Source organism: Triturus cristatus, chromosome 3_1, assembly GCF_964204655.1.
Source record: "Triturus cristatus chromosome 3_1, aTriCri1.1, whole genome shotgun sequence".
In the NCBI taxonomy this organism is placed as follows: Eukaryota; Metazoa; Chordata; class Amphibia; order Caudata; family Salamandridae; genus Triturus; species Triturus cristatus.
The window spans coordinates 786,505,212-786,530,167 of record NC_140583.1 but is presented as its reverse complement, the minus strand read 5'-3'; the positions used below and the strand labels follow the sequence as shown (position 1 = coordinate 786,530,167).

The window sequence follows — 24,956 nt, the reverse complement described above, 5'->3', positions numbered from 1 at the left end:
TTTTTCAGGAATTTGTACAGGTAATTCTTTGGGAACCTCTTGCGGTGGAAATCTTTGCTTGTAATCTGCAAGCATAGTTTGCAGATCTTGTATCAAATTTGTTGGCAGATGAGCCATTTGTCTATGACGAGGTTCTTGGTATTCATAGTGATAGTGACGTGGTGGTGCCAGGTATGGCTGGTAGTATTGCTGGTCTTCATACTCATCATCATCAAAGTCCTGGCATTTTAAGTGCAGCTCTGATGGACTCTCCGCTGCTCTGTAAATCCCATCATCCACATCTTCAGATTCCTGAAGGTCCAATAAATGCGAAGGAGGTAATGGAGAAATTTTTCAATAGGTTGACATATCCGGATGAAAGTACTTTTTTTGATACTTAAACCATCATCGATGGTGGCGTCGATGGGTTTCCAGTAACCGCCGCTGAACAACCTGTTGACGGGTTCGTAGTAGACTGGATCATTGTCAGCGGGATCATTGTCGACGAGGTAGTCGTCGATGGGGTCGCCGTCGACAGCGTTGAAGTCGATGGACCTGTCATCGACGAAACCTTCGTAGACGGTGTTGTAGTCAGTGACAGACTTGGCGTCGATGAAGACGTCGACTGTGCCTTAGATGGTTTTACTGAAATTCTCAGTTTCTAAAGGCGGAGAATTCGTCGACAACGTCAGCGTCATCTTTGTTGACGGTATAGGTCCAGAAATAGCAATGGTCGTCGCTGTGACTGATGTAGACGGGGCCGACGACCTGATGGTGAAACTCACTGTTGAAGACCAAGAGGATGTAGTCGACGGTGATTTTTCAATCCTGCCCTCATTAGAATCAGCTGAAGACGCTCTGTGTTTCTTCTCTTTCCTCAGAGGGGTAGAAGAGACAGAGGTTGAAGGTTCAGAGAAGACTTTAGAAGGTTTCCCCTTCCTTGAACCCTTGCTTTCTAGAGAGGGTTTAAGATATCTCCTGCCCTCCCCAGAGCCTTTTCCCTCAGACCTGGATCTTTTGTGAGATCTGGTCAATCCATCATTGTCCTCATCAGACAACATGTGGTGCTTGGTGGATTGTAACCACAGAAGCAATATTCCTTCTCGGTCTGTCAAGGGCTTGCGAGAGAAAGTGTGACAGATTTTACACTGCTTTACCACATGGGATGGATGTAGGCAATAGATGCAGTCCTTGTGAGGATCATCAATGTGAACCCTCTTCTTGCCACAGGTCTTGCAGGGCCTATAGAGTCCTATTTTGTCAGACAAAATGAGCAGAGTTTTGATGAAAACACCTGAAAGGTAGATCAAAAACTGAGCAGAGCTCAGGGAGACTCCCTTCACACACGACGTGCGGTGAAAATCTGAGGGAAACTGCCTTTGCTGGGAAGGTTCTAGAGGGTGCTAATGGCAGATTGGCTGCTTTCAGCTTTTGGTCCTTTTTTGAAAAAGGACATAGATAGGTTATGATAGCATGGCTCAGGGCCATTATAGCCTATGGCAGTTCTGGATTACTGCTGGTTTATTATACCGTGGGACTCCCATCTCTACAACAGGGAATGATTCAGACACGTGAATCTATGAAAGATACCCCAATACTGGATAAGTTGGTTGATGCATGTGGAATTAAAAGAGACAGCAAGGGGTTCTGGAAGACCATTAATTCAAATGCTTTTTTACAAAGAAATAGAGAAGCCACTGCCTCAAATATTGGACCTATATAATATGTAACCCAAAGTTTAGGGACTTCTAGTCCCCAGATAGTGATAACGACCCCTCCTATGCCAGGGGCACCTTTTCCTCTTAATTTTACATTTTCTCTGGATGAAGTCAGGGCTGCAATTAATAAGAGCCTATCGGATAAAGCCCCTGGTTCCAGATGGTGTCCCTATGGACCCATGTAAAGATTGTTGATTTTTGGGTACCTTTGCTGACTAACTGCATAAAGTCAGCTTGTAAAACAGACTTGCTCAAGTACTGACTTTTAGCTGTACTAGCTGTACTACTATCAGTTTTTAAAAAGGGAAATTTCCAGGACCCCAAATGCTATTTCCCAATATCCCTGCTTGACTATCTCGAAAAATAGTAGGGAGAATAACCCTAGGATACTGCTCTGGACCTCTGAACATAACATCCTTTCCAAAGTCCAGTATGGGCTCAAGACAGGGAAGACTTGAGCAGGGTCTTAATTTAATTAGCAATAGGCAAGTATAACATCTCAAAATGTAAGTAATTTTACATTGCCTTCGTGGACCGATCTTGTGCCTTCAACAGTATACAGCTTTTGTCTTGAAAGAGACCCAAGGGTGACCTAGTAGACATCCTCAGAGCACTGCATTTCAATCGTCCGACATTCCTCAGATAAGGGGGGAAAAAAGGGAATGCACATATTCATTTGTGTTATGGTGTAGTGTGTGCTAGGGGTGTGTTTTAGCACCCCATCATCTTAATTCTGTTACCTATTAACGGCTGACATAATGTTCTTATTAAGAAAAAGAGTGATATTCCTGTAGTTAAAAAACAAGCCTGTACCAGTCGTTCTCTATGCGGATGATATGGTCCTTTTAGTAAGATCCTCAAATGGGCTTAAGATACTTTAACTCCTTTGTTAATTTTAAAAGGGCAACTGAACCTGGAAACTAATTGTTCGAAAACATTTATCATGGCCTTTACACCAAAAAAATATGAAAATTGTATGAGTGATCGAAGGTTACCCCAAAATAAGGGAACTTAAATGCCCTTTCTAATGGTTTCCCTTTGATCAGCAAACATTTGGCCATCATGTTTAGCTGTAGAAAATTGAATTTTACTCAAGCTGCAGGGGTCCCTCTTTAACCTGGCCTCAAACTGAGGAGATTCCCGCCAACTTCACGGTTCAGACACCACTGAACCTGGAATTCCTTGAAGCACTTTGTGTCTGCAAACCTATTCCACCCGGCATCTCCATCTCGACCTCTCCATGTAGTTATAAAGGAACTAAAACAATTTCATCTTAACCTTAAATTCCTTTCTTTGTCCTCTTTTTTTTGATGGAGGTACTATAAATGTACATGTAGTAGCTGTTTTCCACTGATGGTTACAATGAACTCTTTCCAGTTGATACTCTATCTAGCAGCCGATTACTCGCATTTTGAATATTCCCTCAGGCGTCAAACAAAATCCAGAAATTTGAGCTATAGTATATCATACTGCTCTTGAAGTGACAAGCAGAACTGCATACAAGTGCCACCCAATCACACATACTTCAGTTGCTTTCTAGGATTTTAACACACCTCCCACCCCCACCAGATGCAACCAAAAAGTCATGCAGGACAGAGCAGGCAAAGTGCCCTTCTTGTCATACCTGGCTGTCCAGACAGTATTGCTCACTGAATGTATGAAGCAATACCCATGTAGCAGCCTGGCAAATGTTCAGAACAGACACTTCATGTGCCAACAGAGCGGTAGCAGCCTTGGCGCTGGTGGACTGAGTCCACGGTCTTCTGGAGGCTGGTTTTTATTCAGTGTGTAGCAGATTTTGATGCAGAGAACAATCAAGTGAAAACTGATCCTTGCCATCACTGCCCTGTCCTCCTTCACTCCAGTGAATCCAGCAAAGAGTTGATCCTCCACACAATATTCCTTGGTAAGTTAAATATAGAAGCGGAGAGCTTTTTTGGGATCTTCTCAGAGGGGAGAGGTGGAGCGAAGAAAACTGTGAGGGTGATGCTTTGTCGAACATGACAAGAAGGACTCACTTTTGGGAGGAAAGAGGCTGAGAATGTAGTGTATGGCAGGTTGTCAGAGGGCTCGTAGCTCACTCACCCACTGAAGCAATAAATAAAAACGATCTTCAGAATGAGAAGCTGCAACAGACCGCATTCAAAAGGCAGTATGCATTAAGAACGCGAGGACCAAGTTTGGCCTCACTAAAGGAATGATAAAAAGTGTGTGCAGAAACATATGCTGCAACCTTTTAAATACAAACACACACACCCCCAGTACTTTAAATAAAGAGCACTGGGTTGTAAACTGCAAAAGAGCCAACAAATAACCTTCGACTATGACCAAAGTAAATCACTTATGGGCTAATGGCAACCCTTCAGATAATTTGACCTGAAGCGGTTCACTCTGAGGAGTACCGCACCAAGCTACAAACGTATCCCAAGGCAGGCATATACAGATGTTGTAGACTGAAGCCTGGCTGCCAGAATGATAAACTACTTTGGGAGGAAGGTCAACTGCCACTGCTCAAGCTCCCAAAGCAGCAGCCTGATGGGAGGACAAATGTCCATGCTCAAAGGTTCTGGATATCACACTCTACTTGCCCAATCCAGTGTCACTGCAATGACTTGGGTCCATTCATTCCTGATATTCAGAACTAGTGGCAGCAGAAAGGTGTACAGGAGCTCAAGCCCCACTCAAGACAGAAGGAGTGAGAGCACAGTCTTGGGATCTTCAATGTGCTACTATCCAGAAATTGTGTGTTCTCGGCAGCGAAGATGCTCCCTACACACAGAAGGGACCTTGCACCACCACCACCACAGACTGTAGCTGCCATTCGTGATTCGCTAGGCGTCAAAGGCTGAGTTAGTTTGCCCTGTGTTGACACCACCCAGATAAATGCAGCACCACATGGTGACGGTGTAGTCTATGAGCACCAGTCTCTCTTTGATAGATGGAATGAAGGCTTCCAAAGTCATGAATGGCCTGCAACTCAAGGAGATTGATGTGGATGAAGGCCTCTGCCGGAGACACAATGCCTTTGATCTCCATCTCTCCCACATGGCCTTCCCAACCGAGAAGCAATGCACTGGTCACGACTGAGCTCTGGGGAAAGAAGGGAGTGGGATCTATCACTGACCCAATGCCACCACTGCAGGTCTTTTGCAGTATTTCCAGAAATCCAGACACAGCCAGACTAAGGGGGACCACAGCAAACAAAGATGCGCTGTCCCACCCTCAGGTAACAGCTATGGGCCTGCAGGACAGGGAGGAGGAAATAAGCATCCTATACTTCCAAAGCTGCCATCAGGTCTCCAGGGTTGAGGGCAGGCAAGAACGAGCATCTTGAATTTGTCCTCTCTCAGAAAGGCATCAAAAGGTCTTAAACAACAAACAAACAAGCATAAAATAAAATAAAATATAGGGGTGCCTCCATCCATCGGCTCCAGATAGTGGCAGGAGTAGTAGGCAGTTTCCACTCCTGATGCCAGCATCTTAGCTATGGCTCCTTTGGCAGGATGGGCCTGAACTTTCTGCTGTAAAACAGACAGATTGTCCTCAGACAGCCGTCGCAATGGTGGTGGGAGGGGGAAAAGGGAGTGGAAATAAACGGAAGGAGATTGCCCCACTGGACAATTTGCAAGACCCACTTGTACAAAGTGGTTTATTGCCACCCTAACAGAAAATGCCAGCTAGCCTCCAACAAGGCTTTGGCATGTCTGGAAGGACCCACTAAGAAGTTATGCAGCTGCAGCCGCTGAAAGGGCTAGTGATTGGGCTGCTCTTTGTCCCTGCTGTTTACATTGTCTGTGGGTGCAACAATCCTGAAAGGGCTGCATGGTCTCCTCGCCTGGCTGAACCAGCATTTGTTGGGAGTATTGAAAGCTCCTACCATATGAACAGAGGATGTGAAACTGCTGGTGGTACTGACACGTCGGGGCAGACAGTCCCAGAGAGCTCGCTGTGGCCCTGATGTTTATAAAGTGCCAAGGCAGAGTCTGCTTTTTCATTGAATAGGTGAGAGTTATCGAGGGGCAGGTCCACTAGGGAAGATTGAAATCTTGAGAAAAGTCAGTATATCTCATCCAGGCATGTTTGCAAAGTGTCACACTGGTGGCTATTGTCCAACCAAGGAAATCCATGATATCTGGCCCACAGAGAAATTGTGATCTTTCCTGCATCTCGGCCATCCTGAATGGCTTGAGTAGGAGTGAGGCCAAAGTCCTCCAGCATAGGAGGTAGGACCTGAGCAATAGATTAACAAAGAGCCGGAGTGTATCGGACTAATAGGTGTTGACGAACCTTAATGCCAGATTGGTGGAGGAGATGAACAAAAGTTACTTACCTGTAATCTGTGGGTCTCCAGTATTGGTATCTTTCATAGATTCACATGCCTGAATCATTCCCCGGAGTAGGAGTCCCACGGTACATAAAAATAGCAATACATATGCATATAGAAACCATATCATGGGTAACCTAGAACTAGGAAGTAAAGTAGCCAGAAATCAAAAGGAAAAAATCCTCCACTTTCATGACTCGTCCAAGTCATTATATATGGTCTAAACTACAGCCAATCAGGCGACAGCACCCCCCAGAATGTTCTCCTCAGAGGCTCAGGCTCTCAGATTTTCTAACACAAGTGTGATCCAGAGTGAACAGATCAGAGAAGAGCCTCTGAGAGGAGGTGGGTGGGTTGCATGTGAATCTATGAAAGATACCAATACTGGAGAACCACAGATTACAGGTAAGTAACTTTTGTTCTTCTCCAGTATTGGGATATCTTTCATAGATTCACATGCCTGAATCAGAGTAGAGAGCAGTAACTACATAACAATACTAGTGATATTATCATCACAAGCATAAGCATATGCATATCACAGGCAATATGTAATTACAAATATAGATATTTCTATACCTATATAACACACACACATATATATATATATATATATATATATATATATATAACATACATACATACATACATACACACACACACACCAACAATCATAGAATATCTGTATGTTAGAAAATGGCAAGAGGAGGAGGGAAGAACAGAGGCTCACCTTATTTAAAAAGATTATGGAGAACCACCTGTCCCACAGACGGGTCGGCATCGCTGGCAGCTTCCAAAAAGTAGTGCTTGGTAAAGGTGTGCCTGCTGGACCACGTAGCAGCTCTGCAGATTTGATGAATAGGCACACCAGCAAAGAGAGCGGTAGAGGAAGAGATTGCTCTAGTAGGATGTGCTCTCAGAGTTGTCTGTAAAGGTCTGCCTGCATGCGGATGACAGAAACAAATTGCAGCAGAAATCCAACGAGCAATGGACTGTTTGGATATTGGGTATCCTGTACGCATCTTTCCATAAGCTATAAATAGCTGATCAGATTTCCGCATTGAAGATGTCCTCTGTAAATAGAATTTGAGACACCTCTTGACATCAAGAGTATGTAAAGCCCTTTCCGCAGGTGATTGAGGATTAGGAAAGAAAGTTTTTAAAATGATCGTTTCGTTGAGATGGACGTCCGAAGGTACTTTAGGCATAAAAGTGGGGTTAGTGCGTAGCACTACCGAATCTCTGGTGAATTGAAGGTAAGGCGGTTTTATTGTGAAGGCTATAATTTCACTGACCTGCCTAGCAGATGTGAGTGCTAATAGTAGAGAGACTTTCCATGAGAGAAATTTTAAAATCAGCCTTATGGATAGGTTCAAAAGGATGGCGCATGAGTTGTGAGAGCACAACATTCAGATGCCAGGATGGAGGTGGACGGCAAATTGGAGGAAACATGCGAAACAATCCCTTGAAGAACTGCTGAATGATCCTAGAAGAGTAAAGAGAGTTGGAACCATTCTGTCGGAATCTGGAGATAGCCGCTAAAAATACCTTAAGGCTAGAACGTGAAAGGCCTGATCTTGCCAAATGCAAAAAGAAAGGCAAAATTTGTTACGGTTTTACATGAATTGGATGAACGTTGGCGTCATGGCACCTAATGCAAAATCGTTTCCATTTAAGCCCGTATGTCTTGATTGTGGAGGGCGCTCTAGCATTGGCCAAGACTTCTCTACAGTCCGAAAGAATATCTAAGACAGCAAATTCAAAGTGCTCAGGCGCCAGGCCCCTAAGTGCAGGGATGCAGAAACCGGTGGCAGATCTGACCGTTCTGAATGGATAGAAGGTTCGGTATTGGTCGCAACTGAATGGGATCGCATTCGGAGAGAAGGAGGAGTTCGGTGAACCAAAAATGGCGAGGCCACCTGGGAGCTAGGAGTATTAGGCGACAAGGCTCCTTCATTTTCTGGAGAACCCTGGGAACCAACGGTATCGGTGGAAAAGCGTAGGCATAAATCCGCGACCAGTTAATCAAAAAAGCATTCCCACACGATCCCTTGTGGGGAAGCCAACTTGCGAATAATGGGTATTTGTGGTTCAGGCTCGTCGCAAACAAATCCAGATCGGGCCGACCCCACTCCTGAAAAGTACGATTCAAGGTTGGTTGATGGAGCTCCCACTCGTGATTGGAAGTTGTCGATCGGCTGAGGGAATACGCAAGAACGTTGGAAACTCCCGGGACATGGATTGCTGTCAGACTTATCCGATGTTTGATCGCCTAATCCCAAATCTCCTGGGCTTGCTGAGACAATAGTGCGGATATTGTCCCTACTCGTTTGTTAAAGTAGTGCATACTTGTGTTGTTGTCCGTCCGGAACAACACTGATGCTCCGAGAATGATGGTGCGAAAATATTTAGGGCTAGGAAGATCGCCAGCAATTCCAAGAGGTTGATATGCCAAGTTCGTTGCTGAGCATCCCATCTTCCGCTTACCGTCAGTCCTTGCAGGTGAGCTCCCCATCCTTCTAGGGAGGCGTCCGTGGTGATGACGAAGCTTGAAGCTTCTATTAGGAATGAGCAGCCTGCTGCTACATTTTTCTTGTAAGTCCACCATCGTAGAGCGTCCCTTATTTGAGGCGTGATATAGATGAGATCGAAGGATCCCGAAACTTGAAACCACTGTTTGTTGAGTTCCTCTTACAGAGGTCTCCTTCTGAGACGGCAATTGGGGACCAGAGGAATGCAAGATGAAAGCATCCCCAGAAGCAACTTGAACTGCCGTACTGAAACGCACTGTTTTGATCGCAGTAGCTGGGCAAGTTTGCAAAGTTTCAGTTGCCTTTCGTTTGAGACAAAGGCTTGTGTTCGCAAAGTGTCTATGGTGGTTCCCAAGAACGTTCTGTTTTGCGATGGGACGAGGTGAGACTTGTCAAAATTGATGGAGAGGCCCAGGGATTGAAAAAGAGATAGACATCTCTGAGCATGGACGTTTGCGATGTTGAAAGAGTTCGCCTTGATAAGGCAGTCGTCCAAATAAGGAAAAAATTGAATTCCCTCCAGCCGAAGGTGTGCAGCCACCTGTGCTAAGACCTTGGTAAAGACCTGGGGTGTGGAACATAGTCCGAAAGGGAGGAATTTGAACTGAAAGTCCCTGCCAGCCACTCTAAACCTCAACAACTTTTGGTGTCTGGGTAGAATTGGTACATGAAAATAAGCGTCTTGGAGGTAGAGAGTGGTCATATGATCCCCCGCAGTGAGAAGTTGAAGGATTTCTGGCAGAGTTAGCATCCGGAAGGATAATTCTTTTAGATATTTGTTGAGGGAGCGAAGATTTAGAATGGGACGCAATTCTCCGGATTTCTTCTTTATCAGAAAAAATCTGGAATAAAAGCTGGTTCCTCTTTGCAATCGAGGGATTGCAAAGAGGAACCGGATCGCTCCTTTTCGCAGCATCAAATTTATTTGGGCAAAAAGCTCTGAAAGGTGAGCTGCAGGTGGTCCTTTGGGAGGAGAATTCGGAGGAAGTTTTATAAATTCTAGAATGTGGCCTCTGGCTACAATGTCCAAGACCCATTTGTCTGTGACCAGTTTGAGTAGTAATGGGAGATTCTTCCTCCAACTTTTAACGGGGCAAGCGGTAGAGAAGGTGGCAGTTGTCACTGCTTCTTGGACGTATCACGTCCCCTGTAGGAAGACTTCCTTCTATTTTGCGAGCAGGAGGTAGATGGTTGCTGTCTGAATGATTGTTAGCGCTGGGAAGAGTAACGTTGGTTACTTTCATAGGACTGATATTGTCTTTGCTGATTATATCCTCCTCGATTAGAAAAGGATCTGCGGCCTCTTGCACCACGAAAGGGCGGTTTACGAAACTGAAGCGTTCCGAGCGATCTTGCGGTCTCTGAATCCTTTTTAATGGCCTGTAGGGCCTTGTCAACATGCTGCCCAAAAAGAGACTCGCCATCAAAAGGGATATCAATTATTTTAGCCTGAACCTCCTGGCGATATGATGTTGATTTTAACCAGCATTGCCTCCGCAGGACTGCGGCACCTGCCAGTTGTCGAAAACCTGTAGATGCAACATCCACCGAAGAATGAATAATCTCAACCGAGATTCGTTACCCTTCCTGGAGGATCTTAGGCACCTCTGACTTGGAGGGCTCAGGCAACAAGTCGATGTAGGGAGAAATGTCCGATCACATTTGTCTATCATATCGTCCTAAGAAAGCCAATGAGTTAGCTGCACGAACTGTCGTCGCTGCCATAGTGGACACCTTCTTTCCAATAGCGTCCAGACATCTACCATCCTGATCCGGAGGAGCGGACAGCGGAGAGGAGGCATTCTGCGCTCGTCGTTGAGCTGCTTGGGCGATAACTGAATCTGCCTTTGGTAGGCCTATCAAGCATGCAGGCGAACTGTCCGGCGCCTTGTATTTTTTTAATCAAGGCGGGGCAGGACCGCAGGAACAGAAGCCGGAGCTTTCATAACTTTTAATTCTTCTTGCCAAATGTTATGTTATGTTAACGGGTTTATAGAGCGCGACAGCTAACTCAGTTAAGAGGCGTCCCATAGCGGCGACGGAAGGCTTCGTCGACGAAGGCGTAGTCGTCGAGCTCGTTGACGAGGGACCCCGTTTCTGAGGTAAATCATTGTCAGAAACCTGCTTTGAAGATGAGACTTCGCAATCTTTCTCGGGGGCGTAAAAGGCATAGTTTTACTCTTAGAAGGTGGAAGAGCCTTTTTTGAAGTAGAAGGCAACTCAGCACTCTTGGAGGTATGCTGTTTATTCGACACCTTAGCCCCAGGAGAAAATAAATCTGTGTCAGCACTCCTCTTTCTAGAGGACATAGTCTGGACTGAGGCAACACTCCCAACTTCAGATAAGGGATTGTCCTGATCTTTAATCTTCTGTAGCCACAGAAGTAGACGCCCCTCCGAGTCTTTTGTGGGAAAGTTCTGCAGATCTTGCAGTCTCTCACCTGGTGGTCAGGATACAATGAAATCAATAATCAGAATAGACCGGACTTGCTTTCTTGGTCTTTAAAATCATAAAAGGAAACAATCATCCTTTTTTGTTTCCATTAGAAGTAGAAAACGCTGTGTAGCCCTCTCCATAAGAAGGTGAAAACCTCCAATGTCAACAGGAGGAGAATCGACAGGAGCAGGAGTTGAAGGCGACGGAGTTTGAATTTGGTAATCATCCCATTCCGTGATGAGTGTTCTGTCATCCAATTCTCCTTCCTCTCTATCGTCATCAGAGGTGTGAGCATCCTGAGAGTGATGCGAAGGTACAGGAGAATGTGGCCTGGGCGACATCAGAGCTGATGAAGATTGAGGCACAGGTGTGGGCGGTATAGAGGAAGCCGATTCAGCTGGAGGGAAAAGGCGATAGCAATTGTCCAACATGTACTGCAGATTGTTTAAAAGAGCCAAAGGCATTTGGGCCGTAGGTACTGGATCTGGAGCTGAAGGAACCGTGTCCGGACAAAATTCGTCATCTTGGTACTTAATGAGGAGTTCAGAAGGGCTCCAGGCGGTACGAAACCTATCTCCCTCATCTCACGCTTCATCATCCTCTTCAGATTCCAGTAGTTGTTCAGGTAACCTAAGAGGAACCTTAGCAGGAGAGATTGTAATTGGAGAAAGCACCTTCAATGAAGATCCACGTCTTTGTAGTAAAGAAGACGTCGCTGTCAACGGAGGCAACTGTATAAATGGAGTCGTAGACGGTGTAGAAGATACTGCAGGCGTAGACGAAGATCAAACCTGAAGAGCCATACATGAAGATAGAGGTAACGTCGACGAGGCGGGCGTCAATGGAGTCATCGTCGACAAGGCAGTCGTCGACGAGGCAGTCGTTGACGACCCTCTTAATCTTCGGAGCATCGACGGTAGATTTAATCTCTTTCGTCGACAGAACTGGTCTGACGGCGACAGATACCAGTGTCGACGGCAAAGACGCCGACGACATGATCATCTGTGGCTTCGGCGACAAGAGGGTTGCAGTCGACATCGTCGTAGCGGCGACGGAACGCTTCGTCGACAAAGGCGTAGTCGTCAACCTCGTTGACGAGGGACCCCGTTTCTGAGGTAAATCATTGTCAGAAACCTGTTTTGAAGATTGAGACTTCGCAATCTTTCTCGGGGCGTAGAAGGCATAGTTTTACTCTTAGAAGGTGAAAGAGCCTTTTTTGAAGTAGAAGGCAACTCAGCACTCTTGGAGGTATGCTATTTTTTAGACACCTGATCCCCTTGAGAAAATAAATCTGTGTCAGCACTCCTCTTTCTAGAGGACGTAGTCTGGACAGAGGCAACACTCCCAACTTCAGATAAGGGATTGTCCTGATCTTTAATCTTCTGTAGCCACAGAAGTAGACGCCCCTCTCTGTCCTTCAGAGTCTTTTGTGGGAAAGTTCTGCAGATCTTGCAGTCTCTCACCTGGTGGTCAGGATACAAGCAGTAAATGCACTTCTTATAGGGATCTTCTGAAAACAGCCAGAGCTTCCCACAAGATTCACAAGGTCGAAAGAGATTTCTTTGAAGAAGACATCCTAACAGGAAAAGTTTCCAAAGAAAACTGAGAGGAACTGAGCAGAGCTCAGGGAGACTCCCTTCACACGACGTGCGGTAGAAAATCTGAAAGCCTGAGCCTTGAGAACATTCTGGGTGGTGCCGTTGCCTCATTGGCTGTAGTTTGGACCATATATAATGACTTGGACGAGTTATGAAAGTGGAGGATTTTTTCCTTTTGATTTCTGGTTACTTTACTTCCTGGTTCTAAGTTACCCATGATATGGTTTCTATATGCATATGTATTGCTATTTTTATGTACCATGGGACTCTCACTCCGGGGAATGATTCAGGCATGTGAATCTATGAAAGATACCAATACTGGAGAACATGAGTTTCTTAAACGTACTGAGACACTTTGATTCTCTGTCTGGTGAGGCTATGAGAAAGGCTTTTGGGGTGTTCTGCTTATAGATGCTTGTACCATTTAATTTTCTAGGGTCAGGTGCCGAGTTACGAAAGTCTCATCACACAAGGTATGGTAGTGGCATCTCCCTATTCGACAATGTATTAGTGGTCCAGAACATGGCTTAGTAGTGGTTCAGAACATGGCTTACTGGAGCCCCAGAAGCGTGCCACAGGACTTGGCAGCATGTCAAAGAGCAACAGCATTGCACATTGAAACTCTAGCATTTGCTGCTGTGTCCGCGAAGGCCCCAGAAACTTGGGATGAGAGTAAGAGTTTGCTCCAAAGGTGACAGAGTTCAGGAGTGAGACTGAGGCACACTTACGCCCTTGCACCTCCTCAGGAGTTTGAAGGCTTCGACCATGGCAAAGATCTACTGCAGAAACAACTTCAGGAGCGGGAACAGGACCTTCCATTCCGCTGGTCACAGCGTGGAATCTTTCGGTGTTTGGAAAAATATAGCCTTGCCTCACAGTTTTGTCCTTCAGATTTATCAAGGTGCACTCACTACAGACTTTGCAGTTGTGGTGTAACCAAAGACATATGGTAGGGATCTGTCAGACATTAGCTTGCGACAGTCCCCACAAGGTTTGAACCCTGTGTTTTTTTGTTTTTTGGGTGGGGTGGGTAGGATTGCCTCCTGTACACTGGAATTTCAGGTAAACGGTTTTCTTTTTGCTTCATTAGAGATAAAGGTTAGCTTCAGACATGCATCTGGTGGCACGGAAAGGAGCTGATGTCCGTGTTCTCTGGTGTGCTTATAAGCGGTTCCGCACATCACTTCCAGAGTTGAATGGTGGCGGCAAAGCCAGAAGATGACACCTACTGACACGTAGGGGTACAGCGTGGAAATTTCCAGACCCAGTTTGACGCCTTAGGAATATTCAAAAGCTGAGGAACCTGCTGTTCGAAACCTCTAGCAAAATGTTTGCATACATAGTGTAAGCTCTACTAAAGCTATGTGTACATAGTTCTGATCCAATATTGCAGATTTATGCTGTAGTCTAACCTTATACATTAGTTTTCCTCATTACTAGGTTTTATACTCTGTACAGCCTCTATGTAAAGCACTGCAATGCTCTTGGGCTTTTTTTGCTCCAAACAAAAACCTCAAATAAAATAAATAAGGATAACTACATAAAAACATGGATAGTCTTTCAACCAGGTTCTGATGATATTGGGATGCCAATTTTACAACACAGACCATTTCAGCAGCTCAACTTCCATGAAAGTCTCCAGTGAGGCTGTGGTGCTTTATGCAGGATTCATCCTGGCATCTGACTGGCTGTCTCACACTCTTGAGTTTGAACATACTATCATGCAGTGCACAAAAGCCCTATAGAACAAGACACCATGTTAAATTCAGTGCGGTCAATGTAAGGGCAAATGCCTCACTCGTACTTACCAGGTAAGTTTGCCTCGAGTTCTGCTACTTCTGTTGGAAAAGAGAAAAAAAAATTATTTGTTTCAAGCAGGAAAAATGTTCAGTTGTTCCTGATGCACCTGTTGCATTAATTGTAGAAATACAGGACATAAATAGATATCTAGTTCTAACCTCATCAATTCTTCCTAGTTTTTCTGGGGATAAATAACCATTATTATGAGCAAGAGACAATTTGATGTTAACATCTTATAACATGCAAACAAAAGGTCTTAGTAGAAGTGGTCTGATTTACTGAAGAACACACAAAGATAAGCAATAGCTCCTTGGATGAATTGATAATTTGCCACTCTATAATGTATTAAGAGACTGCACTCAGAAGCAATTAAATTTAAAAACATGTAAACTGCTACACCGCAATGTGCTAATGTTGCAAATGATAGAAAAAGAACCAGAGTTTTAATGTCAAAGATATTCTATAATACCTCACATTGCAGGTGAGCTGAAAGAACAGATCATAATCCTCATACATTACAGACTGCACTAGAGACTGAAGTGATTACCTTAAACCAGATTATGTATATGAAACTGCAGAAAGTAACTGCTTTGCAGTTTACTACCTGCTATCGAAACAAGAAGACACATACACGATTAGAGGACACAAACCCAACCAGCAGGTTACCCAAGTGCTTTATTCGGAACATTTTAAAGTCAAAGTGGGGAAATAGAAGCACACAAAAAATGTGGAAATACATATAGATCACTGGAGTGCAATGGTAAAAGGTACAAAAAAAATGCATACACATGCAGAACGAGGATTAAGTGGCTTGGAGTGGGTATTTTCATTTTCAGAAGACTGTAGAGAATTAGGAAGCACATGAGGTAGTACCAGAATGTCTTTGGAAGAATTTGTAGGTGTAATGGAAACTGAGGATTATCCAAGACACACGGTGGGACAGACTGCTCTACAATAGATAGGAAATAGGAGCCATTTAGGCACAAAGAAGATGCCAATAGCATATGGCAAGAAGACCCGGCCTTCACGTTTTTGGGAATTCGCTGATAAAACTATGGGAAGTAATTGGGCTGCTTTAAATGCGCAAAATCAAGATAGAAGGAGCCATTGCACCAAGACTGAGACAAAATTGAAGACAGGGTTTAGATGCGAGTCACAGCTGTTGGTGGACTTAAAATACTTTTAAGACAATGCTGCACAATTTGATGTGCGTGGAAGCTGTTAAAGTGAAAAATGAAGGTAAGTACCGAATGGAGCAAAAGGCAAAATTGCTTAACCGGGGAAAGAAGATTGAGGAGCGACAGCATTTCCTAACCTGTCCGGAGAGCAATTATATAGCCTTGTAGACGGCAAAAATAAGGATGTTAGATTTTGTTCGTCATGAGGAAATGGAGTGGATTAGGCAGGTTGTGGTAACTTTGTTAATGTGGGTTTTCAATTGTAGACGTCTGGGGAGTGAAACCACCAATACTTTTGATGTGACTACCTGTCCATTGGAGGACAGTTCCTGTTAATGGAAGGGAGAACAATGGTGGGGAGAATAGAAATAACTCCACTCCTGCTAGCATTTGAACAATGTCTGATAAAATAAATAAAAACAGAAATTAACCTGTGATTGTGTGATTGATACAATTCATAACTTGGATTTAAACTGCAGAGACCCTTCAAGGTGTTAATTCTTTAAAGCTCGCTCCAATTTAAAAAAAAAAAAAGAAATCTACCGAATGTATTTCCACAAAACCAAAGAAAGGTAAAGTTATTCACCTATAATCCTAGTTGTCTTCCAGGGGAATCCTCAAACTCGTAAGCATTGAATAGTCCCACCCACGTGCAGGTATCCAGGAGCACTTTTAAAATTATACATATTTGTATAACAAACTTTGAACTACAGAACCTTACATATAGGTATGCAGCCCAAAGAAAGGTTAAAAATTGCAAGAATACATGGAGTTTTCATTTGAAAAAGAAGCAAACTACAGAGAAATGGGTTTAATAAAAGCGACCATAGAAAATGTTTCAAAAACCTTTTTAAAAAGGAAAATGAAAGGGAATATGAGACAGTCAGCCAATGGGTTTCAATACAAAATATGGTAGAGAATGCAAAATATTGTCTTTAAGAACTTCATAGTACACCCTGTATCCTATCAGGCTTCTCAACGGTGACAATTCAGGTCATTGTTCTGGAAATTAGGAATACAATGTAAAACAACTGCTGTGAGTTGGGGTAGTTCCCATGCAAGATGTTTCCTGATGACTTTGCTGCAGATTCACATGGACGCGAACTTGGGTTACAAAGGGCTCGAAAAATCAAAAAATTGCTACTAGACCTGCAGTCTAGTAACTTAAAAAATGTACTGGAGGGGGTGGGGGGGGGGGGGGGGCGGGGGATGTGGTTTGGAGCGTCAAGATGGCGGTCGCACTGAGTGCTCCGGACCCCCTCATCATCCGCTCCAGCATTTAGCACCATCAGTAATCATCTTTGCCCCTTGCCTATAGCCGGTGCCTGAACAACATCCTAACTCTCTGCCGGTGCCGAGGAACTGCGGCAGAGACCACTGCAGCGGTGACATTACCCCAGATCCCCAAGCCGCCCACTAACAAGATGGCAGTACCTGCTGAGCCGTGAGCTGAGCCTGGGGGCTGGATCCGGCATCCGGAAGCTGCTTTGCAGCGGCCGGTCCTCTGCCGAGCTTTGCAGCTGAACAAAGACAGCGCCAATCCAGCTGGGGTTGTGTGATATCCAGCACTGTGGGCTGGTGTGAGGTCCTGAAGCTGAGATCACTGCAGCGGCAACGCTGCCCCTGATCCCTGAGCCACCTACGGACCGCATGGCTGCGCCAGCTGGGCTGTGATTCGGGCCTGGAGATTGGATCCAGCCATCGAACGCTCCCTCACTGCAGTTGGTCCCTCTGCGATCCACGTGGATCCGCGCCCCCGGTGAGCGGGAGAAAGCAAATTCAGGGTGGGATCTCGCCCCGAATGGGCCCCCCGAGTACCGAGGATGAGTTGGTGCCTTCGGGGCTGTGCCTGGCCGTGGAGGAGGTCGGGGTGCCGGCCGCTGTCTCGAGCAACGGTGCGCCGCTGCAGTGGTTCTGTGGCCCGTAAAGTTTGCTGGTCCCGGTAACGTCCTGGGGCAGGCAGAAAGTGAAGTGGTGTCCTGTGCTCCTCACCAGCAGAGTGCCGTCGGACTTCTTGCAGCGGTGAGTCAGGCTGGCTGCACGGCACCGGGGAGAGGAATTCCGTTCCGGCCAATCACTGGTACCCTGCTGCGGATGTGTTGGGGAGGCTCCCGGGCCTGCCGGCTGGGCCTTTGATGTTGTGGCCCCCTCCCAATCTGGGCTGTGTGGCGGTCCCCAGCGGAGCATCGGACCTCCACCCTGGCTGCGTGGATTTGTGTGCGGAGACCAGGGCTGCTTGGCCTATGCTGATGTGCTGCTCTCCCGACTTGGGCCCTGCCTCGCTGGGGTGATCCTTGCATGCCTCCTGGGGGGCCATTGGGTGCTTGTTGTAGTGCCCGCGAGGCTCAACTGGTGGTCTGCCCCTGTTGCCCTGGCGGCGACTGGGGCCCACCACCTGGTTCTGGGACGGCGGCGGATTGCACAACCCCCCGGGCGGGAGCAACGATCTGTGATGGCACCCAAGGGCCTCTCCCCCCACCGCCCTCAACACCATCCTGATTTTACTGCTGGCAGACACAGCGCAGTGGGTGTGATCCTGGCCCACAGGTTGGTGCCTAGACTCAGCGGAGCTCCATCTTCCCCTGCTTCACTCCAGGAACAACCACCCGCTCCTGGGGGTTCTGCACCTGCGACCTCTGGGGACGGCGCACACTGGGGCCCGGACCCCAGACATCTACAGATTTTCCGGCCGAGGCCAGACGCACCCCACCGTGCTGCAAAATAGCAAATTGAGGAGACTGCAATCTTGCCTGTGAAGACCGGCGCAGGACGCACTCTGCCTCTGGTCCCTGCTGGAACTCTCCCTAGCACAAGCCATGGGAAAAGTACGGGGCCCTAAATCCTCTGCCAACCACATGCAAACGAAAATGGATCAATACACCACGGCTGATCGGCTGATTATGATCCACCGGGGCAGGATGGGAGTGGACCCTCTCTCCAGGGTAAAGACTTGGCTGCCATCTTGCAGGCGATTAGCGCGTCTCAGGCCTCGGTGGAAGGAAAGATCGGGGAGGTTTGCGTTGATATATCCCTCATCCTGCAGGACTTGCGCAACGCCACGGCCCGCATCTCGGAGGCCGAATCTCGCCTCTCCACGGTGGAGGATGATATCCACCAGTTGGAGGAGCAAGTGACACACTTACAATCCCACACCAAAGAATTACACAGACGTGCTGAGGATGCAGAAAAGCGTTCTCGCTGCAATTATCTCCACCTCGTGGGATTTGCGGAGGGAATCAAGAAAGGGCAAATGACCGCCTTCATTGAAAACTGGCTTTCCTCCTGAATGCCCAAGGACACACTTAACGTGGGTCGCGGTGGAGAAAGTTCATCGGTCCCTGGCACCTAAGCCACTGCCCGGAGCCCCACACCATCCCATAATAGCTCGGATCCTCAACTTTAAAGATCGGGATGCGATTTAGAGTGCAACACGAACCCTGGGCACCCTAAAATTCCAAAACCACACCATCATGGTGTTTCCAGACTACACCAAAGAGGTGCAAGACCAACGGCGCTCCTATGTAGAGGTCACATAGAGGCCTCCAGATCATTGAGCCTGGCTGCATGCGGGTCCGGGAGCACTCCCACTCCTCCGGGCTCCCAACACCAGCAGAGGGCTGAATCTGTTGGGAACTCATCCTGAGAGCGTCTCTCCCTGGGCACCCTGAACTTGGCCACGGACTCTGACCTCTCCCGCAGCCCAACGATTTAAGGACCCTGAGAAAGTTAACACATGAGAGAGGGAGGACAATGTTGCCTATGAGTTTTGAGCACGTACCACACAAGGTCATGCAGCGGAACTGACAGAACCGTTAGTGGCACAGAAAGACGATGTCGGCGGAGTGCTCCACCGAGTTGTGGGGCTTGCTGACCTAGTCCAGGCCAGCCCACTGGCTCTGAACCACATCCTGCAGGCTGGATACCCTTGGCCACCTCTCACTCCTCGCGGTGATCCATTTCCGCGAACCACATTGAGCCGAAAAACACCTCACTTGAGGTTCCCACAATGCCTCTATTGATCCTGAGCCCCCCTGCAGCACGGCGCTCCTGAAGTGATGCAACTAACCAGTACTGTATTTTCACCACTTCTCCAAACGCACCTTAGCGAGGCGCGTACTATGATCGAAAGGTCTTTCTGATGAGTCACTGGGTATCCTTATGTTAGGAGGGGTCCTCCACGCAATCCAACCCGAACGTTTTAGTTTTACTTTACATGATTGGGTCGACAGATGCTTCTGTTCCTGAAGTATAGGGTGGGGAGAAGGAGGAAGAGAGGGGTTGAGACTGTTGTGCCGCTGTTGTCTCGCGTTATTACACCAGCATTACTTTGGTACACTACGCCGGTCCCATGTACTGTTTGCGACCCACAGGCACATTTGCTATCCTACACTCAAACCAGACTCCAGCAATCCCGCAGCCAACCAGGGTCACGGGGACCTTCAACCCCACCATGATGGACACGAACAGTAGCGGATCTTCCCTTCGTGTACTATCCTGGAATGTCAACGGACTCCTCGATAGGGTCAAACGGACGCCAGTCTTACACTACGCTTAGTGCCAGGCATCCGACATGTCCCTACTCTAAGAACACCATCTCATGGGAAATCGCTGCCCCTTCCTAGCGAGATACGGTTACGATAGAGTCTGGCACTCAGGATTTACATGGATCCTCATGCTGCGCAATCTTCCCTTTGTCCTCACGCAGGCCACTAGCGACCCCCGGGGAAGCATTGTAGCTCTGAGTGGACTGTAAGGAGGAAACCCTCTCAACCTTATCTTTGTATACTCACCTCCATCGATGCTCAGAAAGACCCTGGAACACACCACTGACCTCATTTCGCCCCTACCTTTAGGCGCGACAATAGTCAGGGGTAACTTCAATGTGATTCTGAACCCTCACCTTGACACTGCATGCACACCTTCTGCTCTAAGGGCCACGCATGCCAAACAATTGACGAACTGGGTGGACTCCCTGGGCCTGTGCGACGCTTGGAGAATTTGGCATCTTCAGACTAGCCAATTTAACCACACGTTAGGTGCACACCGCACCCACGCACGTATAGACATTATATTTGTCCCCCCTATTGATTGCCAAATGATCAGAGATATCACTATCCTTCCTAGGGGCATCTCGGACCACTCATCCATTCTTCTGTGCACTGAGGAACCCCCTAGCTTGAAACAGCCAACTTGGAGGATGAAAGCATGGTTCCTCCAGGACGAGGAGTTTAGAGAGGTGATTGGGGCAGAGCTCCAACAGTACTACCCTCACAAACACTGGCTCTGTACCCTCTCTGGGTACCCTGTGGGAAGCAGGCAACGCCACCATCCGTGGCTTCGCCAAGGGCCAACAGAAGCTTAAGCGTCAGACTAACCAGATCATCCTATCCTACGAGAGGCTCAGGCGCTAGTCCTCGAGCAGAGCTCCCCTGGAGACAGTGACGAGATTTGGGAGAGGCAACTTATGCACCTGAGAGGGGAAATTAGACAACTCTCCTTGGATGCCGCCAAGCTCTTGTGGAGATCCTCTATAGCAAGAGTGTACAGCTGAGGGGATAAGAACGGAAAAATCCTACATAGGCTGGCTACATCTCCCATGGCTAACCGTATAATTCCGGAGATTCAGGACCCGGACGGCTTTGCTCACCGCTCCCCCTTAGTAATGGCCAAGACCTTTGCCTCAAACGATCGTGAGCTATACTCTGCGCAGCTCCCTGCATCCTCCCTCTCAGACCAGTTCAACTTGGGTCGCCTTCTCCTCCCTCGCATTAGCGCAGCTGCAGATCTAGACCTCCCCGTTACTCGTGAGGAGATGGTCTCCCCCAGGAGTATTACGCTGCCTATCGAGAGACGCTCGCTCCACACCTCTTTGATCTATTCACTGAAGCCCTTGAAAAGGGCTCCTTCCCCCTAAAACAGATGTCGCTAACATTATTGTTCTCCCCAAAACACAACCGCCTTCGTCCAAATGTACCGACTACCGCCCTATCTCACTCTTGAATACAGAGGTTTAAATATTCGCTGCAGTTCCCGCCCAACAGTTGCAGCCCTACCTCACCAACTTAATCCACCCCGACAAATGTGGATTAATGCCGCTGTGGTGGACTAGGCACTGTCTCCGGTGTCTCCACCTGGCCCTGGCAAACTGCCAGTTACAAAGTCCCTACCTGGCACTACTTTTCATTGACAACGAAAAGGCCTTCGACTCGGTGGACTGGCAGTACATGGATGACGTGATGGTCGAGATGGTTTTCGGCCTGCGATTTCGCAACCTGGTGAAGGCCCTTTACTCTCGTCCTCAAGCTCGAGTACTCACCAATGGGGTACTGTCGGAGGTATTTCCTATTAGAAGGGGAACGAGGCAGCGATGCCCCCTCTCACCTCTTCTTTTCGCTTTAGCAGTGGAGCCCCTGGTGAGCCTCATTTGGTCGGATGACCGAATTCAGGGTTGGAAGTGGCCCAGCTCGGGAGAAGACAAATTTGCCTTGTACGCAGATGACTTCTAACTTGCCAGCAGGTAGGTCGCCCCCCCAGCCGCCACACGGTCCTCCTGTGCTCTGCTGCTGCCTGCCAGTACCCGCCGCTGCCAAGTAAGCCCCCTGCGCCTGTTGTCCTCTCGCTATTGTTTGTGCCCCTGTGACCCGTTTTCTTCTGTTACCCCGCTCCTGGTCCCCTCGCCTTGTCTCTGCCCCGGTGACCCCCATTTTCTTCTTTATTTTGTGCCCCTGTGACCAGTTTTCTTCTGTTACCCCGCTCCCAGGTCCCATGCTCCTGCCCGTGCCCCCCTCCCCCGGCCCACCTTCCCGCTGCTGCACCCTGCGGCCACGCCCCCCGCTGTCCCATTCGCCACCCCGCTCCCGCCTCCTAGCTGCTCCTCCCTTCCACTTATACGGAGGCCGCGCACAGTCAAGCCCGTCTGCGCCCGTCCGCGCCCAGTGCCAGGACCTCTGGCCCCCGCCAGAGCCAACCCACCCGACGGAGATACGACACAGCCGCCCTCCACGCACTCAACACCGGCCGACAGCCAGCCTGCTACAGAGCCACCCCGAAATGCACCCATGGAGCCTTCACCTGCCACGCCTGCAAGTTCACCTGCCTCCGGACCTGCACTGCGCCCGCCAGAACAGGCGCCTACAACAACCACCTCAAGTGGATCCTGCTCAACACCCGCTCCGTCCACAAGCACGCCGTCGAACTCTGGGACCACCTCGAGACAACAGCGCCGGACGTCGCTTACCTCACGGAAACCTGGATGAACGCCTCCTCAGCCCCTGACATCGCCATAGCCATCCCGGACGGCTATAAGATCACCCGGAGGAACCGCATCAACCAAGCCGGAGGCGGCATCGCCATGGTCTACAGAAACACCATCCGCATCACGACCAACACCGACGACACCCTCACCGCCGCCGAACTCCTCCACTTCCAGATATCCACACCGACCCCAAGACCACCCTCAGAGGTACCCTCATCTGCAGACCCCCGGGACCACGCACACAATTCAGCGAAGCCATCGCAGACTTCATCAGCCCGCTCGCCCTCGCCTCCTCCGACTACATCTTCCTAGGGGACCTCAACTTCCACCTGGAGAACAACAAGGACAACAACAACACCACCACCCTTCTAGACAACCTCGGACTCAAGCAACTGGTCAAACCACCCCCCCCCACTACGCCGGCCACACGCTTGACCCCATCTTCTCCTCCAGCAACCACATCTCCTTCAGCCACTCCACCGGACTTCACTGGACCGATCACAGCTGCGTCCACTTCAACTTCAGGAAAACCACAACTCACCACCGCCCGCAACAAGCTCCCCGTAGATGCTGGAGCAAGATCACCACCGACCAGCTCACCCCCAACCTGAGCCAAAACCAACCCTCCATCACTACGGACTTCAACGAAGCAGCCCTCAACCTCACACAGTGGATCACCAACTGCGCCGACGCCCTTGCACCACTGAAGAACCCTCCAAGCAATCCCGACAGCAAGAAAGCCTCATGGTTCACCGACGATCTCAAAGACTCCAAGAAATCCTGCCGTACCCTCAAAGAAACTTGGCGCAACGACCAGTCAACAGAAAACATGACAGCCCTCAAGACCACCACCAGCTGATCCGCACCACCAAAAGGATAGCATTCAGAGACCGACTGGACAACACCCACAACAGCAAGGAACTCTTCAGCATCGTCAAAGAGCTCTCCAACCCCAGCGCCAGCAACAACGACATCACGCCATCGCAAGACCTCTGCGACTCACTCGCCACGTTCTTTCACCGCAAGATCACCGATATACACGAGAGCTTCAGCGCTCAGACCACATACCCATCCACCGAGTCAACGCCTCCCACCACCACCCTTTGCACCTGGAACCCCGTCAGCACGGAAGACACCACCCACATGATGAACACCATCCACTCCGGTTCCCCACCCGCCCCCTGCCCACACCACATCTTCAACAAAGCAGACTCCATCATTGCACCCCAACTCCGGGACATCATTAACAACTCCTTCGCATCCGCCACCTTCCCGGAGAGCTGGAAGCATGCGGAGCTCAGCGCCGTCCTGTAGAAACCCACCGTGGACCCCACAGACCTCAAGAACTTCCACCCAATCTCGCTCCTCCCCTTCCCAGCAAAAGTCATCGAGAAAACCGTCAAACAGCTGACCACCTTCCTCGAGACGAACAACTCCCTCGACCCATCGCAGTTCGGATTTCGAGCGAACCACAGCACCGAGACCGCCCTCATCGCAGCCACCGACGACATCAGGACCCTGCTGGACAACGGTGAAACGGCCGCCCTCATCCTCCTCGACCCGTCGGCCGCATTCGACACCGTCTGCCACCACACCCTGACAACCCGACTCCACCACGCCGGGATCCAAGGAAAGGCCCTGGAATGTCTCACCTCCTTCCTCTCCGACAGAACTCAGAGTCCGTCTCCCGCGCAGCGCCCACCAAGATCATCTGCGGCGTACCCCAAGGATCCTCGCTCAGCCCTACCCTCTTCAATGTCTACATGAGCCCCCTCGCAGCCATCGCACGCAAACACAACTTCAACATCATCTCCTACGCCGACGACACCCAACTGATCCTCTCCCTCACCAACGACACCGCCAGAGCCAGCTTCCAGGAAGGAATGAAAGACGTCGCAGAATGGATGAAGCTCAGCCGTCTGAAGCTGAACTCAGACAAGACGGAATTCCTCATCCTCGGACCATCCCCCTCCGCCTGGGACGACTCCTGGTGGCCCCCTGCTCTGGGCACCGCCCCCAAGCCAACGGACCACGCCGCAACCTGGGGTTCATCCTTGACTCCTCCCTCACGATGACCAAGCAAGTCAACGCCGTTACATCTTCCTGCTTCAACAGCCTCCGCATGCTCCGAAAGATCTTC

At 48.7% G+C, this 24,956-nt stretch overlaps 1 protein-coding gene across 4 annotated transcripts in view; it reads right to left on the bottom strand.

The window, feature by feature from the left end:
* UBE2F (ubiquitin conjugating enzyme E2 F (putative)) overlaps window positions 1–24,956 on the bottom strand; it is a 1,125,427-nt gene that overhangs the window by 915,499 nt on the left and 184,972 nt on the right. For all 4 annotated transcript variants that reach the window (XM_085645042.1, XM_085645043.1, XM_085645041.1 and 1 more), the window contains one exon: window positions 14,392–14,421. In XM_085645042.1, the coding sequence (XP_085501168.1) occupies window positions 14,392–14,421 (30 nt within the window). The remainder of the gene's footprint in view (window positions 1–14,391; window positions 14,422–24,956) is intronic.